Genomic DNA, 26,021 nt, shown 5'->3' on the forward strand with positions numbered 1-26,021 from the left:
ATTCAATTTCCTTTTTCCTAATTTAGAAGGTTGAAACAGCAGTTCAGTAGATGGGCATGCTTCATCTTTCAAATCTATATGGATTTTGTATTTTGAAAATAAATTTTACCTGGAGAGCTTGTCTAAGGTCAGGGTACCTTGAATTTTACCCTGGACTTCCATATCCTGTTGCTCCAAAAAGTGGAAACAATCTAAAGGTCCATCAACTGATGAACACATTAAAAAATGTGGTGTATCTATACCATGGAATATTATTCATCCATAAAGAGAAAGGAATTATTGATTCCAGTTGCAACATGGATGAACCAAGGTCACATAATAATTCCATTTATACAAAATGTCTACAATAGGCAAATCCACAGAGATGAAACAAATATAATTAGCTGCCAGGGCCTGGTGGGGAAGGTGTGGAGAAACAGGGAGGGATTGCCAGTGGGTATGGGGTTTCTCTATTCGGTGAAATCAATGTTCTGGCATTAGATTGTGGTGACATTTGCACAATTCTGTGAATATATTAAAAAACCACTGAATTGTACACTTTAAAAGAGTTAACTTTTATGATATGTGAATTATACCTCAACACCAAGCAAGCAAGCAAACTAACTCACTGTGATTCTCCTGGTCTCCTGGGTCAATATTCTACACTTTCACTAAATATTCTTACCATGCTCATTCCACAGCCTAGACATTGAAAAGTATTTACTATTGTAATTTACTGAACAATTAATAAAGAAAGAAGGTTAAAATCTTAGCTAGAACATGAAACCACTGGCTTCTTTCTAATACTCACCTTGCTTATGCCACATGACCTTGGTAATTCATTCGCAATTTACTAAGTGCCCACTACAAGTTACACACTGTTTTAAGCACTGTGAATACAACTAAATTACTAATTACCTACCCTTCTGAAGCTTCAACTCTAAAAGAGAGAAAGACCATACCAAAGAAACAAACATATCAAAACTTGATTGACAAGTACTATGAAGACATACAGGCTGACAAAGGAATAGAGCCTAGGAGCAGTGGGGGCAGGTGGCGGTTGCTCTTTTGGACAGGATGATCTGGGAAGGCTTCTTGAGCACAGATCTGAGGTATACGGGGAGAGAGCCAACTTGAATATCTGTAAATAGGGAATAGTTTGAACGTGGAGGATTTTGTTCTAAGTATGCTAAGTCTTTATGGACTTCTGAGGAGGGAGGTACCTGCCTGATTCATGTTTTGCAGGGATCACTCTGGCTACCTATGGAGAAGAGATCAGTAGTGGGCAGCAGCAGGCAGCACTCTCTTCTATTGGCAACCACTAACTGAAAGACAATAGGTATGGCCTGTACTTATAAAGGACTGACAATTCCTTGGGTGTACTAGGTGTTGTGTTTTTGGTTATAGCAGTTTTGAAGCAAGCACCCTGAATAGTTGGCGTCTTCCCCAGGATCTCAAGGCAAAGTCTGCTCCAAGACACAGCATCACCAGCTTAAGAATCACAGGGATCTCTTTTCTAAAGTAGGTATTTAATCACTTTTATGTGTATAGGAAATGTACCATGATCCTCTCTCTCCAAACTGAGAGAATAAAATCACTCCCCTCAAAATGAGCAGAGTAAAAGCTAACACTCCAAGATGAACATGAAAACATATTAAAAACCTCATCCAAAACATTCGTTCAAGTTTACTTGAAAATACTAGCATGTCTGATTAGGTTCAGTATAAAGAGCTTGATACAAGCCTCATAGGTATAATAAATAGGCTACATAAAATATTAGCACTTATTGTCCTCAAACTATACATCAACAGAGGAGGGGAAAAAGCCCTAAAATTTAACTCTCTGCAAGTTTGCAAAACATGAGAAGTAAAGAAGAAAGGCTTTGCATATATTAAATCACTTTGCTCCCAAAGGAATAATAAAACTCTTTAAAGTGTGTACAATTTTTGGATGCATGAATTTTAGGTTAAGAGAAACACCATACAATGAAACTGCTATACTTCTTAACATACATTGACAATAAGTTATTTTTCTAAAAAAGTAGAAAGTCATCTCTTTGCATTCATATCTCTTCTACTTACCATACTGAAGGGCTTTTAGTGGAAACCAAAACAGAATAACTGAGTGGAAGAGGCCATTTAAACAATGAACCCAGAAAACCTGAGGGAAAACAAAAATCCATGAGAACCATTTGCGATAAACTAGCTCTGTGAACTCTGACCTTTCTTTTTATCTATGAGCTAGATTCACAAAACGTGTTTCTGTTGGGCCACCGCTGTGAATTAATAGAACTGACAGACACTTTCTGCCTCTTAGACTTTCATGGGTCATTTATTTATTTTTATGTTTCTCAAAATGTTTTTTCAGCTTCACTTGAAATTTTTTCTACTTCTCAAAAACCAAATTTATATTTCTGCCTGAAAAAGAAAATTTAAAATAAAAATTGTAGATTCTAAAATTCCTAAAGTGGGACTATTTTCATAATTCCAAAAGAATAGACTTTAAAAAAAAATTATAATTTGGGGAAATCCTTTTCTCTTCCCCACATACAACTGTAAACTTTCCAATGCTAAAGATGTAATGCTTTCTCTTATCAAGAGACATAAAGATACTCTATACTATACTCTGCAGAGTATCAAGATATATACTTGTTATAGCCAGTATAACATTTAAATTATATAATCATACGAATAAAGCACTGTGACTATAACTGAGTTTACTGAAGGCTTTCACAATTTTTAAACACCTGTTAATACCAAGTTTTGCATCATTTTAACATCGTATAATAGTTACTACTTTTTACGTCTATTGTATTTTAAGAACAAGAGAGCAAGTATCACTGGTACTTTCTTTGTAACATGGATGTGAAAGATTAAGTTATAGAAAAACTGTTTAGAATTCCTATGGCCCCTCTGAACAGTTGTAGTTTTGGCATTTAAAAGTGCTTCTTGCAAACAAAACTTATGCTAAATAAAATTGGCATGTATTAATAGTTTTAAGCTGTTCAAACAACAGAAATTAAGTTGCCTGCCTCCCAAAATTTTCCACTGTGAGCTCAATCTCTTTTGTTAGTTCTCCCAGCCACACTGGATTGTATGATCCAATTTACGCTCCAATACATTACACATTTGAACTTGTGTTACTCATTAACCTTTGTCTCTTCTCCTCACTATGTCATTACCACAAGTTTTTATTTGACAGAAAGCACAGGTGGGTGCAAGAAAAATTAGTTCTAGTTTTCCATTTTCCTGACTGATACTTATTGTCACATGCTAATCCTTTAACCCCTGTCACGACCTCAGAACCTCCGACCCTTTTTACCATAACAAACGTAAGCATCATCATTCAGGCAACAATGCTGCCGCACTTGGAACCCCCAGCAACCACTGTGCATACAACTATGCATTTTGTAGCCATTTGTCCCTGAATTTTCAAACACTTACATGAGATTGAATCAAAGACTTTTCACTGAAATCATTAGAAAAATCCATAAACCCTATAAAACACGGTTGGCAACTCATGTATATAAGCTATAAATATTCAAATGGATATAAAATTGTATAACCCATTTGGGTTGATCTGATGACTTTTCTGAATGCCTGGGCTCTACAGACAATGAAAGACTTTTTTCAACAATAAAAGGTACAAGGAATGATGCTCCCACATTAAAACAGTATACTACCTGCTATACTCTTTTCCTGGCCACAAAACTGTGTCCAAGTTGCCATGTACAGAAGAATGTGCCTTTGCAGGAATGATTTTGAGTAATCTGTGAGGATCAATTTATGTTTTTATGCAAGAATGACATGGCCAAATTTGTGGCTGGAAGTTAACTTCAGAGACAGTACCCTGGAGCCCACACTATGGTAGATGAGACCTGTGGCTAAGGTTGGTCAGTGAGAATTATTGCTAGTATACCAGTAGGCCTGGAACTTCCTCAGCTGCTCTCAGATCACCTTTTCAGGGAAACCAGAGGCCATAGGCCATTGTACCTGCCCCGATTGTGGCTTGCCATCATTTGCGAATGCCCACCATAGGTAATGAAAAACATTATAGCAATGTCACGAAATTTAGTGCAAACTGGGCATCATAAATAAATTTAAAAATCCAAAAGTAAAACATTTAAAAATAAAAGCATAGATATTGCATATTATAAATAGTATTAGTTTTAAAAGAGTCCAATAAAAATACTTTTCAGAACCAATGGCATAAGTTAAAAAAATCCTTCAGTTGGTCTGTTCTGAGTTAACCAAATTCATTTATTTAAAACAGTGCCATCAAGCTGTATGCACGTGTATAGCTGGATACATAGGCACGGTGTGAGTTAACAAAATTCATTTATTTAAAATAGTCCCATCAAGCTGTATGCATGTGTACAGCTGGATACATAGGCATGGTGTGTTAAGGAAGATCACGTCTCAGAAGAAGGAATAACGTCTTGCCCATAAACCTAGCACTATCATTTATGGTGTGAGGTTGGAGGCACTAAAACACCTGTTTCACTTTATTCTCTTGGCATGCGGAAAATGCCACTGGAAAGCTTTATGAATTTCTAACTAAAATATCCTACATTAACTGTCCTAAATTCAAGACACTGAGTTAAGATTACATATAATTATCAGCAACATGCTAATAAACATGCACTATATTAAACAGAAACAATTCTGCGAAGGTGTATTTTATTTGTTGCTTTCATAACACTAAAAAAATATACAAATGTTAGTTTCAAAATGAGACCTCCTTGTTTGTCGTAATATTAAATTTTTTCCTCCTCACTCACATTAAACAGGAACTTGAATTATTAACAATACCAGTGGAAACACTTTAGAATACATACTTGCAGGAAAGTAAACTATACAGAAATGAATTTTTTTTTTTTTTGTGTGTGTGTGTGTGTGTGTGTGGCTGGGATAAATACTATTGGATTATACCCAGAACATGATTTTAGATAAACTATTGGATAGTTTATCTTGTATTTTTAATTTTATGTGGCTTGGAAATACTGAGTACTGTTTCTCAGAGACTGTAATTTAATGCCTGACACAATCAATCTAAAATTCTAACGAGGACAAAGTTATTTCACAAAATGGAAAATTAGTTAAGGAGCAATTAAATATCTCTCACCCCTTTACACACATAAAGCCAGTCCTTACCAGTCCTAGATGACTAGCCCCTGTGAGGAGTGAGCATGTCCCCACAACACTGCAAAGACAGAAGGCCAGAGAACCAAAAGCACAATGATTTTATAGGTCAGACCAGCTTTATTGCTGCCTTGCAAACCCAAGTGAATGTGGTTACATTTTAATCGTATAACACAAAAAAACCCCCAAACTCAACCAACCAACAAAAAAACCTTCTCTGCCTGGATCAGAACCTTAAGAAATAGGAATTGCAATAGTCGATACCCTGGAGTTGTCTGAGGCTAGTGTATCCTTGGCCTTGGAAAACCACATACCCCATGTAATGAGGGCAGTAAAAACAGACCCCCTCCCAAATATGTCCCAGGCAGGCACTGCATCCTACCTTGGTGTTGAAGTCCAGGGCATTCTGAGATGTTTTGTATAATTCAGGGTACTTCAACATATTCTCTTTTCTGCATGATCTCTCAAATATTCCAAGAGTTAAAGGAGGCATTGCTGTAAACATCTAAAGCACAAACACTGGTCATTATGTCAAGCAGCCAAATGCAGGGTGAACCTTTATCTCCAAGTATTCAATAAAACAGGAATTATCAAATGTCCTATACTTACCACATTATAAAGACCTATACACCATCTTTCAAAGAGGATCTGTCCAGAAAAGCCATTAACAAAGGCAAACCAGATCTAGGGGGGAAAAAAAAACCCAAACCCCCGAAATTAGAATATAAAAACATAAAGGCATTGCTTAGAATCTGCTGTACACTCAATTGCTGCATAACAGCAGCATTAACATATTATACTCATGACTCTTTTGAAAATGACATTTCTTTGCTTTACTTTCTGATTCAAAGAGATGCTTTCATAGGGTATTTGTTATTTATGTCAGAATTGGTCCTGCTTGCTGAATCAAAAAAGAAATATATGAACAGGCAATCACAGATTTAAAAATAAGAAACAATCTGGTTTTTCTTAACAGTTATTTTAGGGAATATATTTATATGCCATTAAATTTTTACAGCTTTAATTCTGTTTTAAAATATCAGGATGTAGTTATTTAAAGACTGCTTTTTAAAATTATAAAAGTAACACTTGTTTATTTAGGAAATAATTTCCTGCAATAATACAATCACTATCTTCTTCTGCATTGGTTGTATAATTCATTTAAATTCACAAATTTACTTTACTAGAAACCTGCATAGAGAGAGTATCATATTCTGCTCCTCCCTCTTAATATTAGGTAATATTCATTTTCTTAAGTTGTCACGTATCCTTTAAAATGATGTTAATGAATGTATAACCTCTACAATGTGGATATAGCTATTTTAGACATTTAGCTTGCTTCCAGTTGTTTGCTATTATAAATAATTCTGAACTGAAACCAAACATATTTCTTTTTCCTTAGGATGAATTCTTAAAGTAGAATAGGTCAAAGTACATGAGTTTTCTTAATAGCACTTGATAACTACCGCCGTCGGAATCTTAAATTTGAGTTCATATATTAAAATATTTTAACTTAAATTTTATTCATTGATAAAATCCTATCTTGGCCAGAGTATGTTCTTTAAAACAGAAATCTTAGCCTTGGAAACAAAATTGAAGGACATAACGGACAAATTTTTCTCTAGCATGTTTAAAACAAAAGAAAAGTTAAAGTGACTATCAGTAAATAACAGTACCTACGTTATTGTTTTTAAAAAGCAGACCTGAAGTATAATGAGAAATCAAATGGATCTGAGAGAGTACAAAGGCTGGCCCAGCAATGAGATTACATAAGCACGAATACAAAAACAAAACCTAACAACAACGACAACGACAAAACTGTTAGAGGAGAGCGGTCTTGACATGCGGCTCAAGTGAATTTTTGGATCACAGTTGCAGGGAATTTGCTACACTTCACGTTTCATTTAACCTCATTATGGAAGCATGAATTGCTACAAATTCACCATTTATCAATATGTACCCAGGATGGCCTCCCTATGAACAGGTTCTGTACCCGCACTGATCTTCCTTTTTATAGTGGAAGGGAATGATTGAGCATGTATACAAACTAATGTCTGCTTTATGAGATGGAAAAGAAAACAAAGTTGCAATAGCACATTAAAAATAAGTCCAAATTGTATTAGGGCTGTAACACATATTAACCACAACAATAACAAAAGAGAAATCAGAGTTAAATTTGAAATTCTTACTTGCTTTGCTACACATATTTACGGAATAATTTTGATCATTTGCTCCAAATGAAGAGCCAGATCAATGATGCATGCAAACTTTAAAAGAACTGAGCATCTTCACATGAAGTGAAGTTTATTCTTTTCTAGTGAGTATACACAAATTGACAAAACAGACATTAATGCTCTCTATTGTATTTTCACATTTGACCTGAGATGTGGATTATGTAAATACATATTTGGGATACTTAGGGTGATGGGGCTATTTTTCATGAAGGCAACTGTGAACTATTATAATTCATTCTAAAAAGCTCTTTCAGATTTCTTAAGGTATGATGGAAATATAAGGGATTTTAAAAGAAACTTTCAATTATGGCCTCTCTAATCTATGAAGACACAGTCTAACCTTTGTTCGTCTGAAGAAAGCCAAAGTGCCCTGCATACCAAGTTCATCTAAGGGACATGATTTGGCTCAAAGGTTGTACTTCTAAATGCATCTGCAATTAGCAATACTGCACAATGAGAAGTTTATGTTAGTAAGTTTGTGTGTGGGCAAACATTTGTAAATATCAATGGCCCCCTAGCTTCTTTGTACATAATATTTGGTGCTGATTCAATGGCTACTATGAGCTTGAAATTTAAGATTCTCCCTCAAATCAACATTTACAGAAAGTTTCAAATTTGAAATAATTTGCAAGTAAACTAACATGTCTGTATCCAAAGTGTATTTTAAAATGCATAAACTGCTTTATGACAGACAATTTTTAAGTGGAAAGCTACCAACACATTTTTATCATTTTATTTTTCCTACTGAAAGGTAGGTGAATATGTTTTTACAGATATACTTCCTGGATTTTTAAGGATTAATATTTTATTTTTAAAGAAGAAATGACTAGGTAAGAACAGAAACTTTCAACAGAGTACCTTACATTTTTACACTAATATTTTGACATTCAAGTTTACATGTCTTAAAAGAGAAACAGAAGGTCTTTAATAGGGAGGTAGTCTACCAGCAGGGTGATTTCAAGTTAGGCTGAGATTGCAGTTAATATTAGGAACATTTTCCATGCAAAATAAAAAAACACCTAAATTCTCCTAAACACATAAAAGTCCCTCCTCTGTTTCAACCGGAGCCATGGATTCAGAAAGAAAACACCAGTCCCTCTGGGGAGGTGTCTAGGTTATTTAAATTCACAGGGAATTCAACTTCCAGCACAACTTGCTGGGACAGTATCACCTTACTGACTTTAATCAAAGCTTCTAGAAATTAAAAACACTACTTGGTTCTGAGATCTTCCCAGAAAACTTGGATGTGACCAATCATTTGAAAGAAAAGGTCTTATTTTACTAGGAAGGAGTCAGAGGTATCAGAGAAATAAAAAAGTCTCTCTTTAAAAAGGAGCCCATCATTTAAAAGAACACCTAGAGCTGCTCCTGGGCAGCTCCCATAAGAAAGAGCTTTATACCACCATCTGCCAAATCTGTATTCGCCTGGCTATAATTTACAGCAATAGAATATCTAGATAGTGACATTCCTAAGCAATATAGCAATGGGGAAAGCAGTGTTCGTAGTTTTAAATATATAAAATGCACAGTGTTCAAGATTATTCCTTTATTAGCAAAGAAATTTCCGACCTGTTTCTCCTGGTATTATTTTCTAAATTCCACCTCTCAGTAGAGGCGTGGCAGCTAAAGCTTCACATTTATTTTCCTGATGGAGCATTTCTGCATATTAAACAGCAGCTTACAAATAGTCAATGAGTCCTCTGCTCCCACGCCTGATCAGCACAAAAAACTGAAAGGAGAGATTCGAGACTGGCAGTTGTCCTCACTAGAGACATACAATGATGTGTTTTCTGTCTATTCATTCACAGTATTGACATGAGCCATTAACATCTGCAGAACTTGTTTTAGCTGGCAAAAGTTGGGTATCTGGGAATTGATTTAAAAGGTCAATTCATTTCCAAGATAGTTGAATTATATTCAAAATACATTTCTACAAACTGTTAAGAGAAAAATAGAAATGAGATTTCCAGTAGAGTTTAGAACTCACTTCCTTTTCAATGTGTAAAGAATTTGATCAGTGTCAAATATCTCATGAAGAGGCTTTAAAATCAAAGCCATGTGAAATTGAGGGTTAATCAACCACTAATCACGTAATTCTGGGTTTGAAACAGGGCATGCAGATTGTTTTCATTTGAATTTAATGTTTTTATTTTCCCATTAGTACATAAATTTTGTCTACTTCATTGTTGTCAATTTAGATTTAGAAAGTGGCAAGTTGAGCATTCTTATTTTATTTTATAAAATTAACTTTTTATAGGCAGATTTATTGCTAGCAGTGGCTTTAAATTCCTGGTATCTCAAAAAGTCTATGTAAATAAACTGTATAAATTGATATTTGTTTGAATGTCAGTGTTGTGGAATGAGAAGAACATATAATTACAAAGCTAGATACATAGAAGGGATTAAGAATAGAAAAATATTACTTTAGAAAAGAACTATATATTTATATAAAAAACAAAGAATATTTTTTGATCTCATAAACTATTTAAGAAGTCATTTTGCTTAAAAAACACAGACTATTCCAGACCAAATCCAGCAGTAATGAGTAACAAGTAAGTTCATTTAAGTATCTTGTTTATGTGTCTATGTATTAGGTTATTTTATCTAATGGGTTGTAACCTTTTTAGTGGTCATTACACAAAACTGCCTGTATACTTCAAAACTAAGTTTCAATTTTACTAGCCTGACTCATAATAAGAACTATGCTCAGTCAACATTTAACAAGGAGATAAGCATTCTGACAGAGGCACAAAGAACAGCTGAAGCAAACATACAGCAATGGAAGTGTCAATGTACTGACTTTGTTTATACTGTTATTTCTCAGAGCAAAGAATGGAAGATTATTTCTATATAGCAAATGCCTGTGTCTTTTTTCTTACAGACATGTAGAAACAGTCAACAGATTAAAGGGTAAAGTGGCAGGAACAAACATCTATCTGTAAGGGAACCCTCAGCAGATTTATGAGGGCGTGGTGGGTCCTTGACAGCAGTGGGAGATGGAGGTTTTCTTAACAATGGGAAGGCCACTGTCATGCTCTGCAGAGCTCCAACAGAAACATGAAACTGATAAACCTAGAAGTATTACAAATATAGCTTCTGATGCTAAAATGGCCACTTTTTTAAAAAACGGCAAATAATGTGTTTATCATGTCTTGATTAACCATTCAGTTCACTTATTTATCTACCATTGCTGTGCTGCCCAGTATGGTAGCCACTGGCCACACGTGGCTTTTAAACAGTTAAATGTGATTAGTCCAAATTGAGATGTGGTATAAATGTAAAATATATACCAGATTTTGAAAACTCAGGATGAAGAATGTAAAGTGTCTCATTAATAATTTTTTACAGTGATACGTGACAATGATAATGTTTCAAATACATTGAGCTAAATAAGATATACTGAGGTCAATTTTTTTTTTCCTTCTGCTAATGTGGCTTACACTGTATTCCTGTTGGCCTGTAATGTGGTTTGGCTGTCTCCCCGCCCAAATCTCATCTTGAATTCCCATGTGTTGTGGGCGGTAACTGAATCATGGGGGCAAGTCCTTCCCATGCTGTTCTCATGACAGTGAATAAGTCTCATGAGATCTGATGGTTTTAAAAAGAGGAGTTTCCCTGTACAAGTTCTCTTGCTTTGCCTGCTGCCACCCATGTAAGATGTGACTTGCTCCTCCTTGCCTTTTGTCACGATTGTGAGGCCTCCCCAGCCACGTGGAAGTGTAAGTCCATTACATCTCTTTCTTTTGTAAATTGCCCAGTCTTGGGTATGTCTTCATCAGTAGTGTGAGAACAGACTAATACAATAAATTGGTACCAGTAGAGTAGGGCACTGTTGAAAAGATACCCAAATATGTGGAGGCAACTTTGGAACTTGGTAACAGGCAGAGGTTGGAACAGTTTGGACAGCTCAGAAAAAGACAGGAAAATGTGAGAAAATTTGGAACTCCCTAGAGACTTGCTGAATGGCTTTGACCAAAATGCCGATAACGATATTGACAATGAAATCCAGGCTGAGGTGGTCGCAGATGGAGATGAGAAAATTGTTAGGTACTGGAGCAAAGGTGACTCTTGATATGTTTTAGCAAAGAGACTGGAAATATTTTGCCCCTGGAACTCTGAACTTGAGAGAGATGATTTAGAGTATGTGGTGGAAGAAATTTCTAAACAGCAAAGCATTCAAGAGGTGACTTGGGTGCTTTAAAGTTGTTTAATTCAAGTTGTTTTAATACATTGAGAATTTATAAAAAGTGGGCAAATAAAAAATTAAAACAATCAGAATGTCTTCATAAAGAAAATTTCTTTAAACATGTATGCAAATGACAAGGATTTTAAATTGAACCTGCTATTACCTCGATAATATAGAGCACTATATTCTTGTAGAAGCAGTATAAGATGCATTTGGAGACTCTGTTATAGTTCCAGGCACCATGAATCATCAGTAAATTCTTCAAATATTTGAACTAAAATGAGAGTGGGAAAAAATTAGTATTTTCCTCTTCAAAGCATGAGTTGACTGAGAGGAATGATGTGTTTTGCAGAAATGACACTTTACCTGAGCTATGGAGTAGTCAGAGGAATTAGCTGCCTGCAGGCCTTCATTGCCACTGATACCAACACCAACGTGCGCTGTCTGTATCATGCTGACGTCATTTGCTCCATCACCGATTGCAAGCGTTATGACTTTGACTTGTTTCTTAACCATCTCAACAACTTCAGATTTTTGAAGAGGAGAAACCCTTAAATTGAAATACATTGTAAATTACTGTTTTCTGAAAAAGGAATTTTGAAATGCATTGTGTTGAAGGATAAAAGATGCAAAAGACCTAAATGAATAGTTCTCTGAAGAACCTTAATGATAAAGTCCTAGGTTTGCAAGTGTTTACTCATCTGTTAACCTGGTTACCACATTAAGAAAAATTAAAATAAATAAAGACAAATCTCAGAGGCGAACCCCTAGGTGACAGCTAGAAGAGAGAATGCTTTGTTAAGCGTTAGCCTGCCAGAATGCTTGCATTAATATGTTAAAGAAATAACATTTGAGTTCAGAAATACCTTTACTTCCTAACAAATAACATCAAAGTTTCTAATTCTTCACTTATAAATTAAAAACAATGTCATAAATGCTGCCAAATACTAACTAAATCCTGCACAGTAGCTGGAAAGTAAAAGTTTTGGTCTTCTGCAATCTGATCTTAGACAATGTACTATATGCTTAAAACAACTTAAAAGTCAACTTAAATTAATTCTCAGACACCATGGTAAATGCGAAGTATTTGGTTATAGTTCATGGGCTTCATTTTCTTTCAAAGCCACTAAGAGTCAAGTAGAAATCAAGCAACGTCTTATACAAATGGAAACTAGGAAGAGGAGGTACCAGTATCTCTACTAAAATCATATTTGGTATTAGATTTAGAGTTACTTTTCACAGAACTTTCAAAGCCATTTAAGAAATAAACACTAGAACAAAGACAGAAGGGTTCAAAGACAGAATGTATCAGCATAAGACACTTCTACATTGTACTGGAAACTACAGAGAAAGGCAGGAAAACTACACAATAAATTGCTCTAATAAACTATTAAGCTAATAATTAGCAATAAACTAATGTACACAATATTCGTACAAGAAAAACATTTCAGAACTAAATTCTTTATCAAGGTTATGTGGCACAGATATCTAATAATATCTGCTAAAACATTTGAAAAATCATTTACTATTCTATTTAAAAATGAAGATCATTACTTTGAAAAAATCGATACATCTTTGTCCAATTTCCTGATCCCTCCATAGGAAAAATTCTTAGTGGTAGATACTCTGCACAGATATGTGCCTTCAGGAGGCCCCACTGCCCTATGAACTGCTTTAGCCAGAGCAACTCTGGTTTTTATTTCAAGTTTGAGAATCATTGCATTAGACTGTGAGTTGCTTGCAGAGTTAACTGATCTCCACTGATCTCCTCTTCTTTGTATTTTTAGTGCCTGATCCAAAATAGATACTCAATAATTGGCTGCTACATAAAAAACTATTTTTCGTTTTTTCTTTTTATTTCCTTTTACAGTCTGGCAATAGTACAAAATGACACAACTGTGAACTCAGCAAGGAAATGAATGCCTATTGAGCCATTAACAGGCTATTTCACTGTTAGCTTCATTTTTCTTCAAAGCAATTTTCATTTCATTTTCACATTTTATTTAATTTTTCTTACCAGGCTAATATAAACTGGTAAGACCACTGGCTCTATGCCAATGTTTAAACATGGACTATAGCTGATATTTAGTAAATGTCAAAAAGGAATGCTCACCAATAAATGATCTAGAGTGGGAAATGGGCACGAGTTGAGAGAAGCATTTGTTAAGCATTATCAAATTCCCTTTAATGGTCTAACATTATGAATATATTATAAAGTCACACCAAGGGTTCAATAGAACTAGGAAACAGTGGTACTTTTTCCATAAACTGAACCTGTAATAAAGGAGAAATCTCTGCATGGTAAGCTGATATTAGTGATTTTAAAAAAGCATCAGAAAAGCGTTGGACTACATTTAGTTCTCTTCATGGTGATTACAACCAACCACTGCTTTCTCTGCTTGAAACTGCAATTTTCAATACCCAAATTAAAATTGGCTGAGGATTTTCATTCAATTCTCTAAGGTTTAATCAGGTGTTAAAAACAAAGAGTAGGATTGCCCTTAGCAACAATGCCCATTTAAGGGAAAAAAGATAATGATATAGTGAGAGACATCTCAAAAGTACACTGCAGCTGCTACTAACAAAAGCATCTGCTTCCATTACCAAGCTTTAAAAGTGGATGACTGGCCGGGCACGGTGGCCCAAGCCTGTAATCCCGGCACTTTGGGAGGCTGAGGGAGGTGGATCACAAGGTCTGGAGATAGAGACCAGCCTGGAGAAAATGGTAAAACCATGTCTCAACTGAAAATACAAAAAATAAAAAAATTAGCCGGGTGTAGTGGCATGCGCCTGTAGTCCCAGCTATTTGGAAGGCTGAGGCAGGAGAATTGCTTGAACCCAGGAGGCAGAGGTTGGAAAGGAGAGGCGAATTCAATTCAGGTAATGGAAATAGCAGAGAATACATTTTAACCTCACATTCAAAATTCTCCAGAATATATTCTTTTCCACTGCTGTGTCTCCACCTCTTAAAAGATCACTCAGAGTTTACTTTCCTGATGTAGGTACCCTTGCTTGTAGATTCATACAATTTCCATATGAATCTAGAACTACCTTACCATACAACAAGTTAATTCTTCCCATGTCTATCAAAAAAATCACATATCATGGCTGAAAATATCTAAAACCTAAACAAATGCCAATTGTGATTCACTTATAATTCTGAAACACCATAAAGACACTGTTTTCTTCCTGGAGATTTTTTTTTTTTTTAAATCGTTTGTGGGTCTGAAACCAGGATTTAAATTATTCACAGTTCTCTTCTGTTCCACTGTTGATTTTTCTTCTTTGGTAGAAGAGACTCCACGGAAAAAGACTACGTATCCAATGTGTACCGTAAACGTCTCTTTCTCTTCCCTGTGGTTCCACAAACAGGGGGTGGTCCTTTGTGATACGACCTAGATGTGCACTGAGTGCAATATGCTTTTCAGATATTATTTTGGCTGTAGTTTCTGCACATGTTATTCATTATTTTTCTTATTTGCTATGTAGTAACTCTCACTGCCCTGTGAACATTAGATCAGGGCACTGGAAATTATTACATTTAAGCTAAGAAATATATAGGTGGTCCATCTTATATGAACCTTGTTTTGTACTCTTTTAATGGGATTAGCTAAATGAATCACCTTTCTAAATGAAATATGAATAAAGATTATATGTACATATATATACAGACATATAATAAAGGATAATTTAAGGAATTTTTTATAGATAGCCAAAAAGAGTACAATAATTTATTCTACTGGATTGTGTTTTGGGATTAATAACCTAAAACATTCTTATATACACACAAAATTACTATTACTGATAATACTATATGATCTCAAAGACTTATAATGGAAACTTAAAAATTACTATAAAGTTGCCTTTAGAAGATAAATCAAGAAAAATTTTTAGGAAGAATATGAGAGAATACAGTATTTTCTAGTTCTCCCGAAGTGTTTTACATCATGACCAAGCCCAGTATTTACTAAATTTCTTTAACTTCCTCAAGCTTTAAATTTGAGATCTGTTTCAGGTGCCTATTTAGAGGTGAGAATCACTAGTGAGGGGATCTGCTGCGCCCTTCTTTGCAACAAACTTCCTAAAATTTCTCCTGTGAATATCAGTATATTTCCTGCTGACTCATATTTTGTTGACTATTAAAGAAATTACAAAAGGAGAGAAAAACATAAACTAGAAGATCTTACTTGAATCCTTCTGAACTAAAATTTTATAAAAATTTATAGTTTTACACTGAGAAGAAATTAAGATACAGCCAGAAAACCTGATGTACCAAAATTACAAAATATTGTAAACTCCTCTAGAAACTTACCATCGATTTGTTACTGGAATGAAAACAGCAGCTTATATGGCAAGTCTTAAGAATGATACTTAGCAATACGATACGTAATGAAACATTCAGCCACTTTTAGGTAAGAAACTGTGCTATTCAAATGACTGATGAGTGAGAGCTCTTCTAGCCTCCAAAACCAACATCTGTTGATATATTGTGCAGTCATAGGCATTCTGGAGACCTTACAATACAGGGACTGAGTCTGCAGAAATAAAATACGGATAGCCTTTCCATAAGACAAAAGAGGAAAGCAAATTTAAAAAAGATTTCCTTTCTGCAATGCATTTTAGATACAAAACTCCTCCTGTGGAATTTATGTAGTCATAGGTTAAGGTACTGCTTTCAATGCGTCAATGATTCAGATAGTAGTTTAAATAGGGAGCGTTTCTATTGGTGTGCATTTGATTATGTATGAATGTGCATGTGTACACTAATTGGCAAACACATCTATGAAAGGCACTAAAAAGAAAACTCCGCTTAGTATAGATATTTATTATGGTGTTCACACCAGAAAGCTTAGTTTATCTAAAATATTGCTGTTCATTTTCTATTAGGAAAATATCATCTAGTTATATTGAACCACTGTACTCAACACATAGCAGATTTTAAAATGGTAGCAGGCTCTTTGTAAGCTGGTGCTTAGCAAGGAGAAGGCCATGTCCAGTTCAAGCACCAAGACTGTGAAGCCCAACAGTGAGAGGCTGAACGAGTTCGAGTCGGGCATCTTCCAGGCTCTTCTGGAGCTGGAGATAAACTTAGACCTCAAGGCTCAGCTCAGGAAGCAGAGTATTCCAGCAGCCAAAGAACCTAAGTTGGTGGTGGTCAAAAAGCTATCATAATCTTTGTTCCCTTTCCTCACTGAAATCTTTCCAGAAAATCCAAGTCTGGCTAGTACGTGAATTGGAGAAAAAGCTCAGTGGGAAGCATGCTGTCTTTATTTCTCAGAGGAGAATTCTGCCTAAGCCAACTTGAAAAAGCCATATAAAAAATAAGCAAAAGCGTCTCAGGAGCCGTACACAACACACTTCTTGAGGACTTGAAATTCCCAAGTGAAATTGTGGGCAAGAGAATCTGTGTGAAACTGGATGGCAGCTGGATCATTTTAAAGGTTCATTTGGCCAAAGCACAGGAGAACAAGATGGAACGCAAGACTGGAACTTTTTCTGGTGGCTATAAGAAGCTCATGGGCAAGAATGTAAACTTTGAATTCCCAGAGTTTCAACTGTAAACAAAAATGACTAAAGTATATTCACAGCAAAAAAAAAAAAAAAAAAAAAAACTGGTAGTGGACCAAAAAATGGAAATGTTATAAGAAAGAGAAATCCAGCTGGGCATGGTGGCTCACATCTGTAATCCCGGCACTTTGGGAGGCTTAGGCAGGTGGATCATGAGGTCAGGAGTTCGAGACCAGTCTGGCCAACATAGTGAAACCCTGTCTCTACTAAAATAAAAATAATAATAATAACCAGATAAACACCATCATGCCTGGCTAATTTTTGTATTTTCTTTTTTTGTAGAGATGGAGTCTTGCTATGTTGCCCAGGCTGGCCTTGAACTCCTGGCATCAAGCAGTCCTTCCACCTTAGCTTCCTGAAGTGCTGGGATTACAGGTGTGAGCTATCATGCACAGCCCAGAGTTTGTTTAGGTTGGCAGAAAATCAGCTTGCTCTTCTCTGCCTCATAACCCTTCCTATGCTGTGTGGATAAATTTCCCCAAGGAACCTTCTCTCATCTTAAAAATACCTAGTGGATGAAAGAACAATTGGTAGCACAGGCTACTGACAGAAACTAAAATACAACTCTAAAGATGTCAAGAGTTAAAAAAGGAAGCCAGTAAATTTCAGGACCATAATTATCAACTAACAATCCATAAGAAACCTTTGGGGCAATAGGAAGTGGTGACTCCTTGTGAGAAGCTGAGTGGCATGGAGGAAAAGAGTGGTATGTGAGGGATAATGGAAGAACACACTGATGAGAAAGCTTTCTGGCTGTGTTGTTCCCTGCCCATAGCGCCCTGTTTGAGCTGACCAGTGTGTGTGTGTGTGTGTGTGTGTGTGTGTGTGTGTGTGTGTGGAGGTGGGTAAGACTGGGCTGGATGAAGCCTCTTTCATTGCAACTGTAAAGTTTGGCTTAGGTTTGGAACTTAGGAAAACTTAAACCCAAAATAACATGCTTAAAAAGCAAAACACTCCAATTCCAGGAGTACATCATCAGTGCCCTAAAGTGAAAACTGCAGAAAGAATTCCTATCCACACCTTGGAACAGGAAAACCAGATCTTTCTGGTCAACCTGAAGGCATAGAGGCAGGCAGGAACAGCTGCCAATGAAATGGCTATTCTGATAGACCCCTGAATGCCTGGGAATTCCATCAGAGTGTGGCTGCCTCTAATAAGAGGAGTGCTCATGTAAAGGAACTAGGGGGAAATAGGGATTTAATAAACTGAGATTGGGCCCTGCTTCCGAATTTACCTAAGTAGGACCTAGCTTTAGCTGTTCCTCCAAAGGGACATTAATGCCTGTTAGGAACAACGGGAGAAAGGGTCCTTTGGGGAAACATTTAAGACAGGAGAGAATCGTGAACAAAAAAGAAACACAACTTACAAGAAAGTAGACCTAGTTAAAACAGATATTAAGAATTTTTAAAATGTATGACAACCAATCTTAGAAACATGAAACCAAGAAAAGCAGTTATGATGAACTAAAAAGTTAAATGAAAATAAAACTGCTAAAATAAACAATATAATGGTGAACTGAGTATGATATCATGCAGTCTGAAAGTTCAGATAAAAAATTTGTCTAAGACATCAGAAAATTAAAGGAAAGATTGTGGAAAAAAGGGAAAAGTGGAACAGAGGGGACTACATGTATACAGAAGGGAGTCCAAGAAGAGAATAAGAGGGAAAATATAACAAATAATGACGGGCCGGGTGCGGTGGCTCACGCCTATAATCCCAGCACTTTGGGAGGCCGCAGCGGGTGGATCACGAGGTCAAGAGATCGAGACCATCCTGGTCAACATGGTGAAACCCCGTCTCTACTAAAAATACAAAAAATTAGCTGGGCATAGTGGCGCATGCCTGTAATCCCAGCTACTCAGGAGGCTGAGGCAGGAGAATTGCCTGAACCCAGGAGGCGGAGGTTGCGGTGAGCCGAGATCGCGCCATGGCACTCTAGCCTGGGTAACAAGAGCGAAACTCCATCTCAAAAAAAAAAAAAAAAAAAAAAAAAAAAAAAAAAAAAAAAACAAATAATGACTACTAATTTTCCAGAAGAAGGACATACGTCCTTAGATTGAAAGGACTCAAAAAGTGCCAAAAACATAGAGAAGAAAATGACACCTATACCTAGACATATTATGGTTAAAGAATAAGAAAAATTTCTAAAAGCTTCTAGAGAGAAAAAGATTTCTTCAGACTGACAGTGGATGCATACACAAAATCACTATCTTCAGTTCCTGTCTCTTTACTGGGGAGGTGGGGGCAGGAAAGGAAGACATACTAAAACATACAGACATTCAAGGGGAAAAATGAGCACAAATGTAGTTATCAAAACCCAAGAAATAGACAGGATAGAGTATAAAAGTTTCAAACCTGTAGAGGAAAATCTCATCTAAAGTTAGGAGTAGAAAAAAAAATCATAATAGATGGAAACCAAAATAAATGGGAAGAAATGAGGCCCAATATATAAGTATAATAACAGTTTATATACTGTTTATTTTCACCTAACACATTGCATTCTCAGAACAACCCCTTAAGTTACTACTGTCACCAGTTTACAAATGAGGAAACCAAGGCACAGAGAAACAATATTAATTAAGGTTTAAGGTAAAATGGCGAGCAGTGAATCTAGGATTCAACCTCCAGCAGTGTGGATTCAGACACAGCATTCTCTTTTTTTTTTTTTTTGGAACAAGGTCTCACTCTATTGCCCAGGTTGGACTGCAGTGGTGCCAACATGGCTCATTGTAGCCTTGACCTCCTGGGCTCAAATGATCCTCTTGTCTGTCTCAGGACCATAGGTGTGTGCCACAACGCCTGGCTAATTTTAAATTTTTTTTGCAGACTCAATGTCTTACTTTGTTGCCCAGGCTAGACAGACACAGCATTCTTAACCACTACATTATACAGAGGATTGAACATAAGAATTTGGAGAAAAAAACAAAAGACAAGGCACATAATGAAGCAAAGGAAAGCCAGGTTAGCAATTTAAATATCAGATATTAAAAAAAAAAATTCAGGGCACAGAAAAGGCCATAATGGTTAGAGAAGAGTCTTTGTATATGACGGTATATATACTGTCAGGTGAAATATTCAATTAGGCTCTATAAGAGAAAATTAGATACCATTTATAAGAGCAACTAACATTTTAATAATAGGTGCCATGTATTAGCTCATTTATTCTTCATAATTCTATGAGAAGAACAATTTCTATCTCTATTTTAAAAAGATTAAAAATCTAAAGCCAGAGAAGTAATTTGTTACTCAGCTACTAAGAGGTGAAGTCTAAACTGTGGAAAGTCTGGACTTAGTTCCTGAGTCCTACAACACAGGGCAACAATGCTAGCAGAGGGAAGAAGAGCGAGTGTTTAGTGAATGCTATTGAGAGAATTTGCTCACGATGCAGAAATGAATAACATGGGATCCCCACTCCTTCACAGCATATACAAAAATAAACTCCATATGTGTAAAAGACCTACATGAAAAAACTAAAGCTATAAAGTTAACAGAAGAGGCAGTGTACAGTGGCTCATGCCTGTAATCCCAGTACTTTGGGAGGCTGAGGTGGATGGATCTCCTGAGGTCAGGAGTTAGAGGACCAGCCTAGCGAATATGGTGAAACCCTGTCTCTACTAAAAATACAAAAATTAGCTGTGTGTGGTGGTGGATGCCTGTAATCCCAGCTACTCTGGAGGCTGAGGCAGGAGAATTGCTCGAACCCAGAAGGTGGAGGCTGCAGTGAGCTGAGATAGTGCCACTGCTCTCCAGCCTGGGCCACAGAGCGAGACTCAAAAAAAAAAAAAAGTTAACAGAAGAAAATGCAGGAGTGGGAAGTCCTTCAAATCCAAAAAGTGCAAACCATAAAGAAAAAAATTAGTGGAATTTGACTATGTCAAAGCCAATGATAATCCTAGCTACTTCGGAGGCTGAGGCAGGAGAATGGCTTGAACCCAGGAGGTGGAGACTGCAGTGAGCCAAGATCGAGCCACTGCACTCTAGCCTGGTGACAGAGTGAGACTCCATCTCAAAAAAAAAAAAAAAGAAAGAAAGAAAGAAAAGAAAGGGCACAGGAGGAAATAAGAAGGGAGCCAGCCTAGAAGATACTTGCCACATCAAAAAATCAATGTCCAGAATACACAAAGAATTCTCGTACACCAAAAAGAGAATAAACCCAACAGAAATTTCAGCATCCCTTTCCCCTTTTCAACGTACTACTTTTCTTTGTAGCAATATTACCACTGATTTTATAGTCTGTTTGATATATATCAATTATTACCATTCACACAAACACACACACAACAATTATTGTGTTTTGAATATTTGTGTGTATATTTACTTATGTTACTGAACAACAGCTATGATGTGAAGGCTGGGATTATTTTTTCCCGTTGTTCACTGCTCTATTTCTAGTACTTATTAAGGCTACTTGCACACAGTGAGCACTCAAAAAAACACTTGCTGAAATAAGTGAATGAATAAATTTCAAAAGCAGAAGCCGAGAACGGTAAATACTCCTATGAGATGCTCAACCTCTCTAGTAATCAGAGAAATGAAAATCAAAACAAGGTGTCATTTCATAACCATCAAATTGACCATGTTATAAATTCAGTAATACCATGTATTGTTATTAAGGTAGGGAAACAGCAACTCTATTCTATGGATCTGGGATGGCACAATAGTACAGCTGTTTTGGAACAATGTGGCAATTCTAATGGGAAAGAAATATACATATACCCCACAGCCAAGCATTCCCATACCCCTCCCCCCAATATATCTCCTAGAAGAACTCTTGCCTGAGGGCATAGAGAGGATATACATTGCAGTACTTTCCATGATAGCAAAGATTTGGAGGAAATTTTTGTGGTATCCCTATGAGAAGAGATAAATAAAATAATGTATATGAATTAACAAGCAGTGATGAGAATAAACAAACTTGGCTAGGCACAGTGGCTCATGCCTATAATCATAGCACTTTGGGAGGTCTAGGTGGCAGGATCACTTGAGCCCAGGAGTTTGAGACCAGCCTGGGAGCACAGGCAGACCACGTCTCTACAAAAAAAAGTTTAAAAATTAGCTGGGAGTAGTGGTGCACACCTGTTTTCCCAGCTACTCAGGAGGTTGATGTGGGAGGACAGTTTGAGCCCTGGAGGTCGAGGGTGCAGTGAGCTAAAATCAGGATGCACTACAGCCTGGGCAACAGAGCAAGACTCTATCTTCTCAATAAATAAATAAATAAATTTGTTCTACATATTGTGACATGGATGTGTCTCAAAAATATGCAGAAAAATAAAGGTAAAAATTTTTAGGCTGGGCAGGGTGGCTCATGCCTATAATTCCAGCCCTTTGGGAGGCTGAGGCAGGTAGATCCCTTAGGCTCAGGAGTTCGAGACCAGCCTGGGCAACATGATGAAACTCCCGTCTCTACTGAAAATAAAAAAACTTAGCTGGGCGTGGTGGCATGCATCTGTGGTCCCAGATATTTGGGAGGCTGAGGTAAGAGGATCACTTGAGTCCAGGGCAGGGGGTAGAGGTTGCAGTGAGCAAAGATTGCATCACTGAAGTCCAGCCTGGGTGACAGAGACTCCATTTCAAAAAAAATAATTTACTGGAATATCATTATAAACACAAACCTTTTCTTCAATTCAATATGCATATAATAATAAGTATTTTTCACAGAATCACATGTATACAACTAAAGTACAGCAAATGATAGGAACATATGAAACACTTAAGAATATTCCTCTAAGGTGAAGTAAATAGAATGGGACTGGGAATAAAAAGAATACACAAAAATAACACATACAAATCAAAGAGCAACTTGCTTTAGTTCAAGACTCTAGGGAGATGGCTAGCTTGCAAATCTTCCTCATTCTTTTGCTGGCATGTCCTCTAGCACCTTGCTGGGGCTTTCCCTAGAACAGAGGGAAGGCAGTGCACTGACACGCCAGGATCAGATGTTAATGGCCCTGGGTTCCTCCTTTCTCTCTTGCCGCTATATGTAAATATGTATTGACATCTCACTTTAAAACAAATTCATGTACTTATTTTTAGGGATCTTCTTGGATCCAATGGCACAGATAAGTTTAATGGGGCCCCTGGACTGTGCAGCTGGCACCATAAAAAGAATATCAGTCTTTTTCAAGGAACTGTGGAGAAAAGGACACCTGCTGGTGAGGAGAGATGAGGAAATGTTTCAATTTTTGAGAAAAGAAAGAAATAGTCTAGAAATTACTATCCCTAGAGAGACCAGGAGAGCTTAGCATGAATGAACTCCATCAGTATTGTAGGAAAGTTCTGTTTTAACCACCTCCTTCCATGTTCATTCATGAGCTACAGACACTTTATTATGGCCCTAGGGCTAAATTTAGGCAACAGTTTTTGTTCTTACAGTCTTACCGGAACACGGCCACAGCCATTCATTCACGTATCATCTAAAGCTGCTTTCATGCTGTAACTGCAGAATTGAGTAGCTGTAAGAGAGAAAGCTGTATGGCCTACAAAGCCTAAGATACTTACTATCTGTCTTTTTACAGAAAATATGTGCCCAACCTTGCTCAAAACACCAAGCCTTTCTTTAACTTGTTCTAAGTTGAAATGGCTGAGATAGATTTATTAAAAAGGAGGTAATCACTGGAAACCATCATGGGTTCAAGGAGAACCAGTTACACCAAGCTAACTCTGCTTCCCTTTCCCACACAATGAGGTCAGCAGGCTGACAGGTCAGAGAAATGCCACAGGTTCCACACATGTGCTTAGCAAATCAGAACTGTCGGAGAACCGTAAGCAATCTATTAGGTAGATTTGTATTGGAAATACAGAGCAGAGTGTTGATATACTGACGATTAACTTTGTAAAGCTTTAGGGAGGACTTCAGTAGAAAGCTACAGAGTGCTGCATTTAAAATTTGCTGAACAAAAAAGAATCAATAATTTGGATGTGGTTGTGGAAGGTATACATGCTTATTCAAAGTTAGTATGAAACAAAACAGAAAAACAGTTAAATGAATAAGAGGGATGGTGATGGAAATCAAGGTAGCAGTTATCTTTGGAAGGCTTCTCAACTAAAGGGAGCATGAGGGGTTTCTGGGGGGGCTGGCCCTGTTTGGGTGCTTGTTACAGGAGTGTGTACACTTTGCGAAAATCCCGAGCTGTGCAATTATACTTTATGCACTTTCCATTACAAATTACCTATATCATCAGCAGTATGTAATCTGCAGCTCTGAGTGTGTGTGTGTGTGTGTGTGTGTGTGCGCGCGCGCGTATACGTACTGGTGATGGGGGTGATGGTGATGGTGGTTTACCTAAAAGGAGTCACACCTAAAACTGTAAACCATTAAATTACTATAGGCTTCTGTAGCATTTAGATTTCTTATATATTTTTAGACATTTTATTGTCAAATATAGACTTCCTTGGTGGTGGTCATCATAACTGGCTAATAGGCTGTAATATAGCCATTGCAGTTCCTTTAGCACTACTCAGTCAAGGTAGAATAGCAAAAGAGATGGGCCGGGCTGAGCAGATGATTATTATGTTAAAGCAAACTACTGGGATTTTATGAAGTTATAAAATTTATTCAGTCTGTCCTCTTTTAGCTGTACATGTATGAAAGAAACATTCTCTTAACATTTCTAGCATTTATTCATATTTTCTTGGAAGCAAACATAGGGTTGACATTCATTAACAGTTTGTAAGTCTTTTCAAAGCCAAACATCTGCTTGGCATCCAATGGTGTTCACAATTTTTTTTTCTTTAAGGGAATCTCTGTTGAGCATTTATTAGCGTCATGGGTACTTTCTGACTACCTTTTAAGTAGAACATATATTTAGAGAAATTCTTAAAGCTAAAGACAATCTCTAAAGATTTAAGAAGTAGATCTGCCTTTTTTTTTAATGCACTCATGCTATGACAGCAAATATTCAGTGTCCCTTTAGACTTCTTGCAGGACCCCTTGATCGGAGTAAGGTGAAAGGTTTTGCCTGGAATGCCACTCCCAAATGACAACACTCACTGAAGTCAAGTGTTTTTTTAAACACTATGGGGAAAATGGCCTAAAAGGGGGTTAAACTTTGATTAGAGATGTTGCAAGTAGGAAAAAATGCTTACTTCAATTTAACTTTTGCTTTTCAGAAGACATGAGTACATAAATTATGTAGAAGAACAATGATTACTAGACAGTCTAAAAGCTGGAGGCTCTAAGCCAGTTTTCAACCAACTGTCACAGAACATAAGTTTCAAAATATGTTTAAACTAAACTGACAACTACAGAAAAAATGTAAAATTCTTTGAAAGGCTGGGTTATGTGAACTGATGAGGACCTCAGAAACCACATGCTATTTAACACACAGTAATACTTCACTGCAACATTCCCACTCTCTTCTGGAGGGAATATTAAAAAAGGTAGAACAGATGCTTCCCCAAATTAAGCTGGTCCCAGCAGTAGAAAGACTATTCCCAGCAGAGCGGCCAACAGAAGGAAGGTTCATCCAAAACCTAAAAGGGTTATGAGAGGTCCTCTGGCCCAGAAGCTTTCCAGCCAGGACAAGATGACCCAGGAAGGGGGCATGTGTGTATTTCCTACTCTACTATGTCAAAGCTGCTCCACTTTCATTTGCTTTCTACATCTGGGTTCCCTGGAAGACTGGAATCACTGATATTCAAATCTCTTTGTTTTACAGGTCACAAAACCAAGGCCAGAGAGATTCCATCAGATATTCGAACTGCCAAAGCAGTAGAGCTAGAACAAGCATTCTGTGAATCTCTAGATAAAATGCCTTTACACCAATTATACAGACTGTAAGACCTGAGGGCATAAAGTACTTGTCACTGAGACTAGGAATTACTTATTTAGTACAGCTATGCCCCAGAATAGTGCTTGATTTCAGTTGTATCCACAAATCTCCATGAGTCTTAGAACAAGCTTTTCCCCCTACG

The 26,021-nt window shown here is 36.8% G+C and overlaps 1 protein-coding gene and 1 pseudogene across 9 annotated transcripts in view; one reads left to right on the plus strand and one right to left on the minus strand.

Annotated features, from left to right (window-relative positions):
* ATP8A1 (ATPase phospholipid transporting 8A1) overlaps positions 1–26,021 on the minus strand; it is a 241,625-nt gene that overhangs the window by 39,697 nt on the left and 175,907 nt on the right. For all 9 annotated transcript variants that reach the window (XM_064366745.1, XM_012474960.2, XM_012474964.2 and 6 more), the window contains 5 exons: positions 11,907–12,090; positions 11,704–11,814; positions 5,730–5,804; positions 5,503–5,625; positions 2,061–2,139 (listed from right to left, as the gene is read on the minus strand). In XM_064366745.1, the coding sequence (XP_064222815.1) occupies positions 2,061–2,139; positions 5,503–5,625; positions 5,730–5,804; positions 11,704–11,814; positions 11,907–12,090 (572 nt within the window). The remainder of the gene's footprint in view (positions 1–2,060; positions 2,140–5,502; positions 5,626–5,729; positions 5,805–11,703; positions 11,815–11,906; positions 12,091–26,021) is intronic.
* On the plus strand, positions 16,530–17,152 carry LOC105732740 (small ribosomal subunit protein eS7-like; annotated as a pseudogene).

This window comes from Aotus nancymaae, unplaced genomic scaffold, assembly GCF_030222135.1.
Source record: "Aotus nancymaae isolate 86718 unplaced genomic scaffold, 86718_ANA_hifiasm-v0.15.2.pri h1tg000006l, whole genome shotgun sequence".
Lineage (NCBI taxonomy): Eukaryota > Metazoa > Chordata > Mammalia > Primates > Aotidae > Aotus > Aotus nancymaae.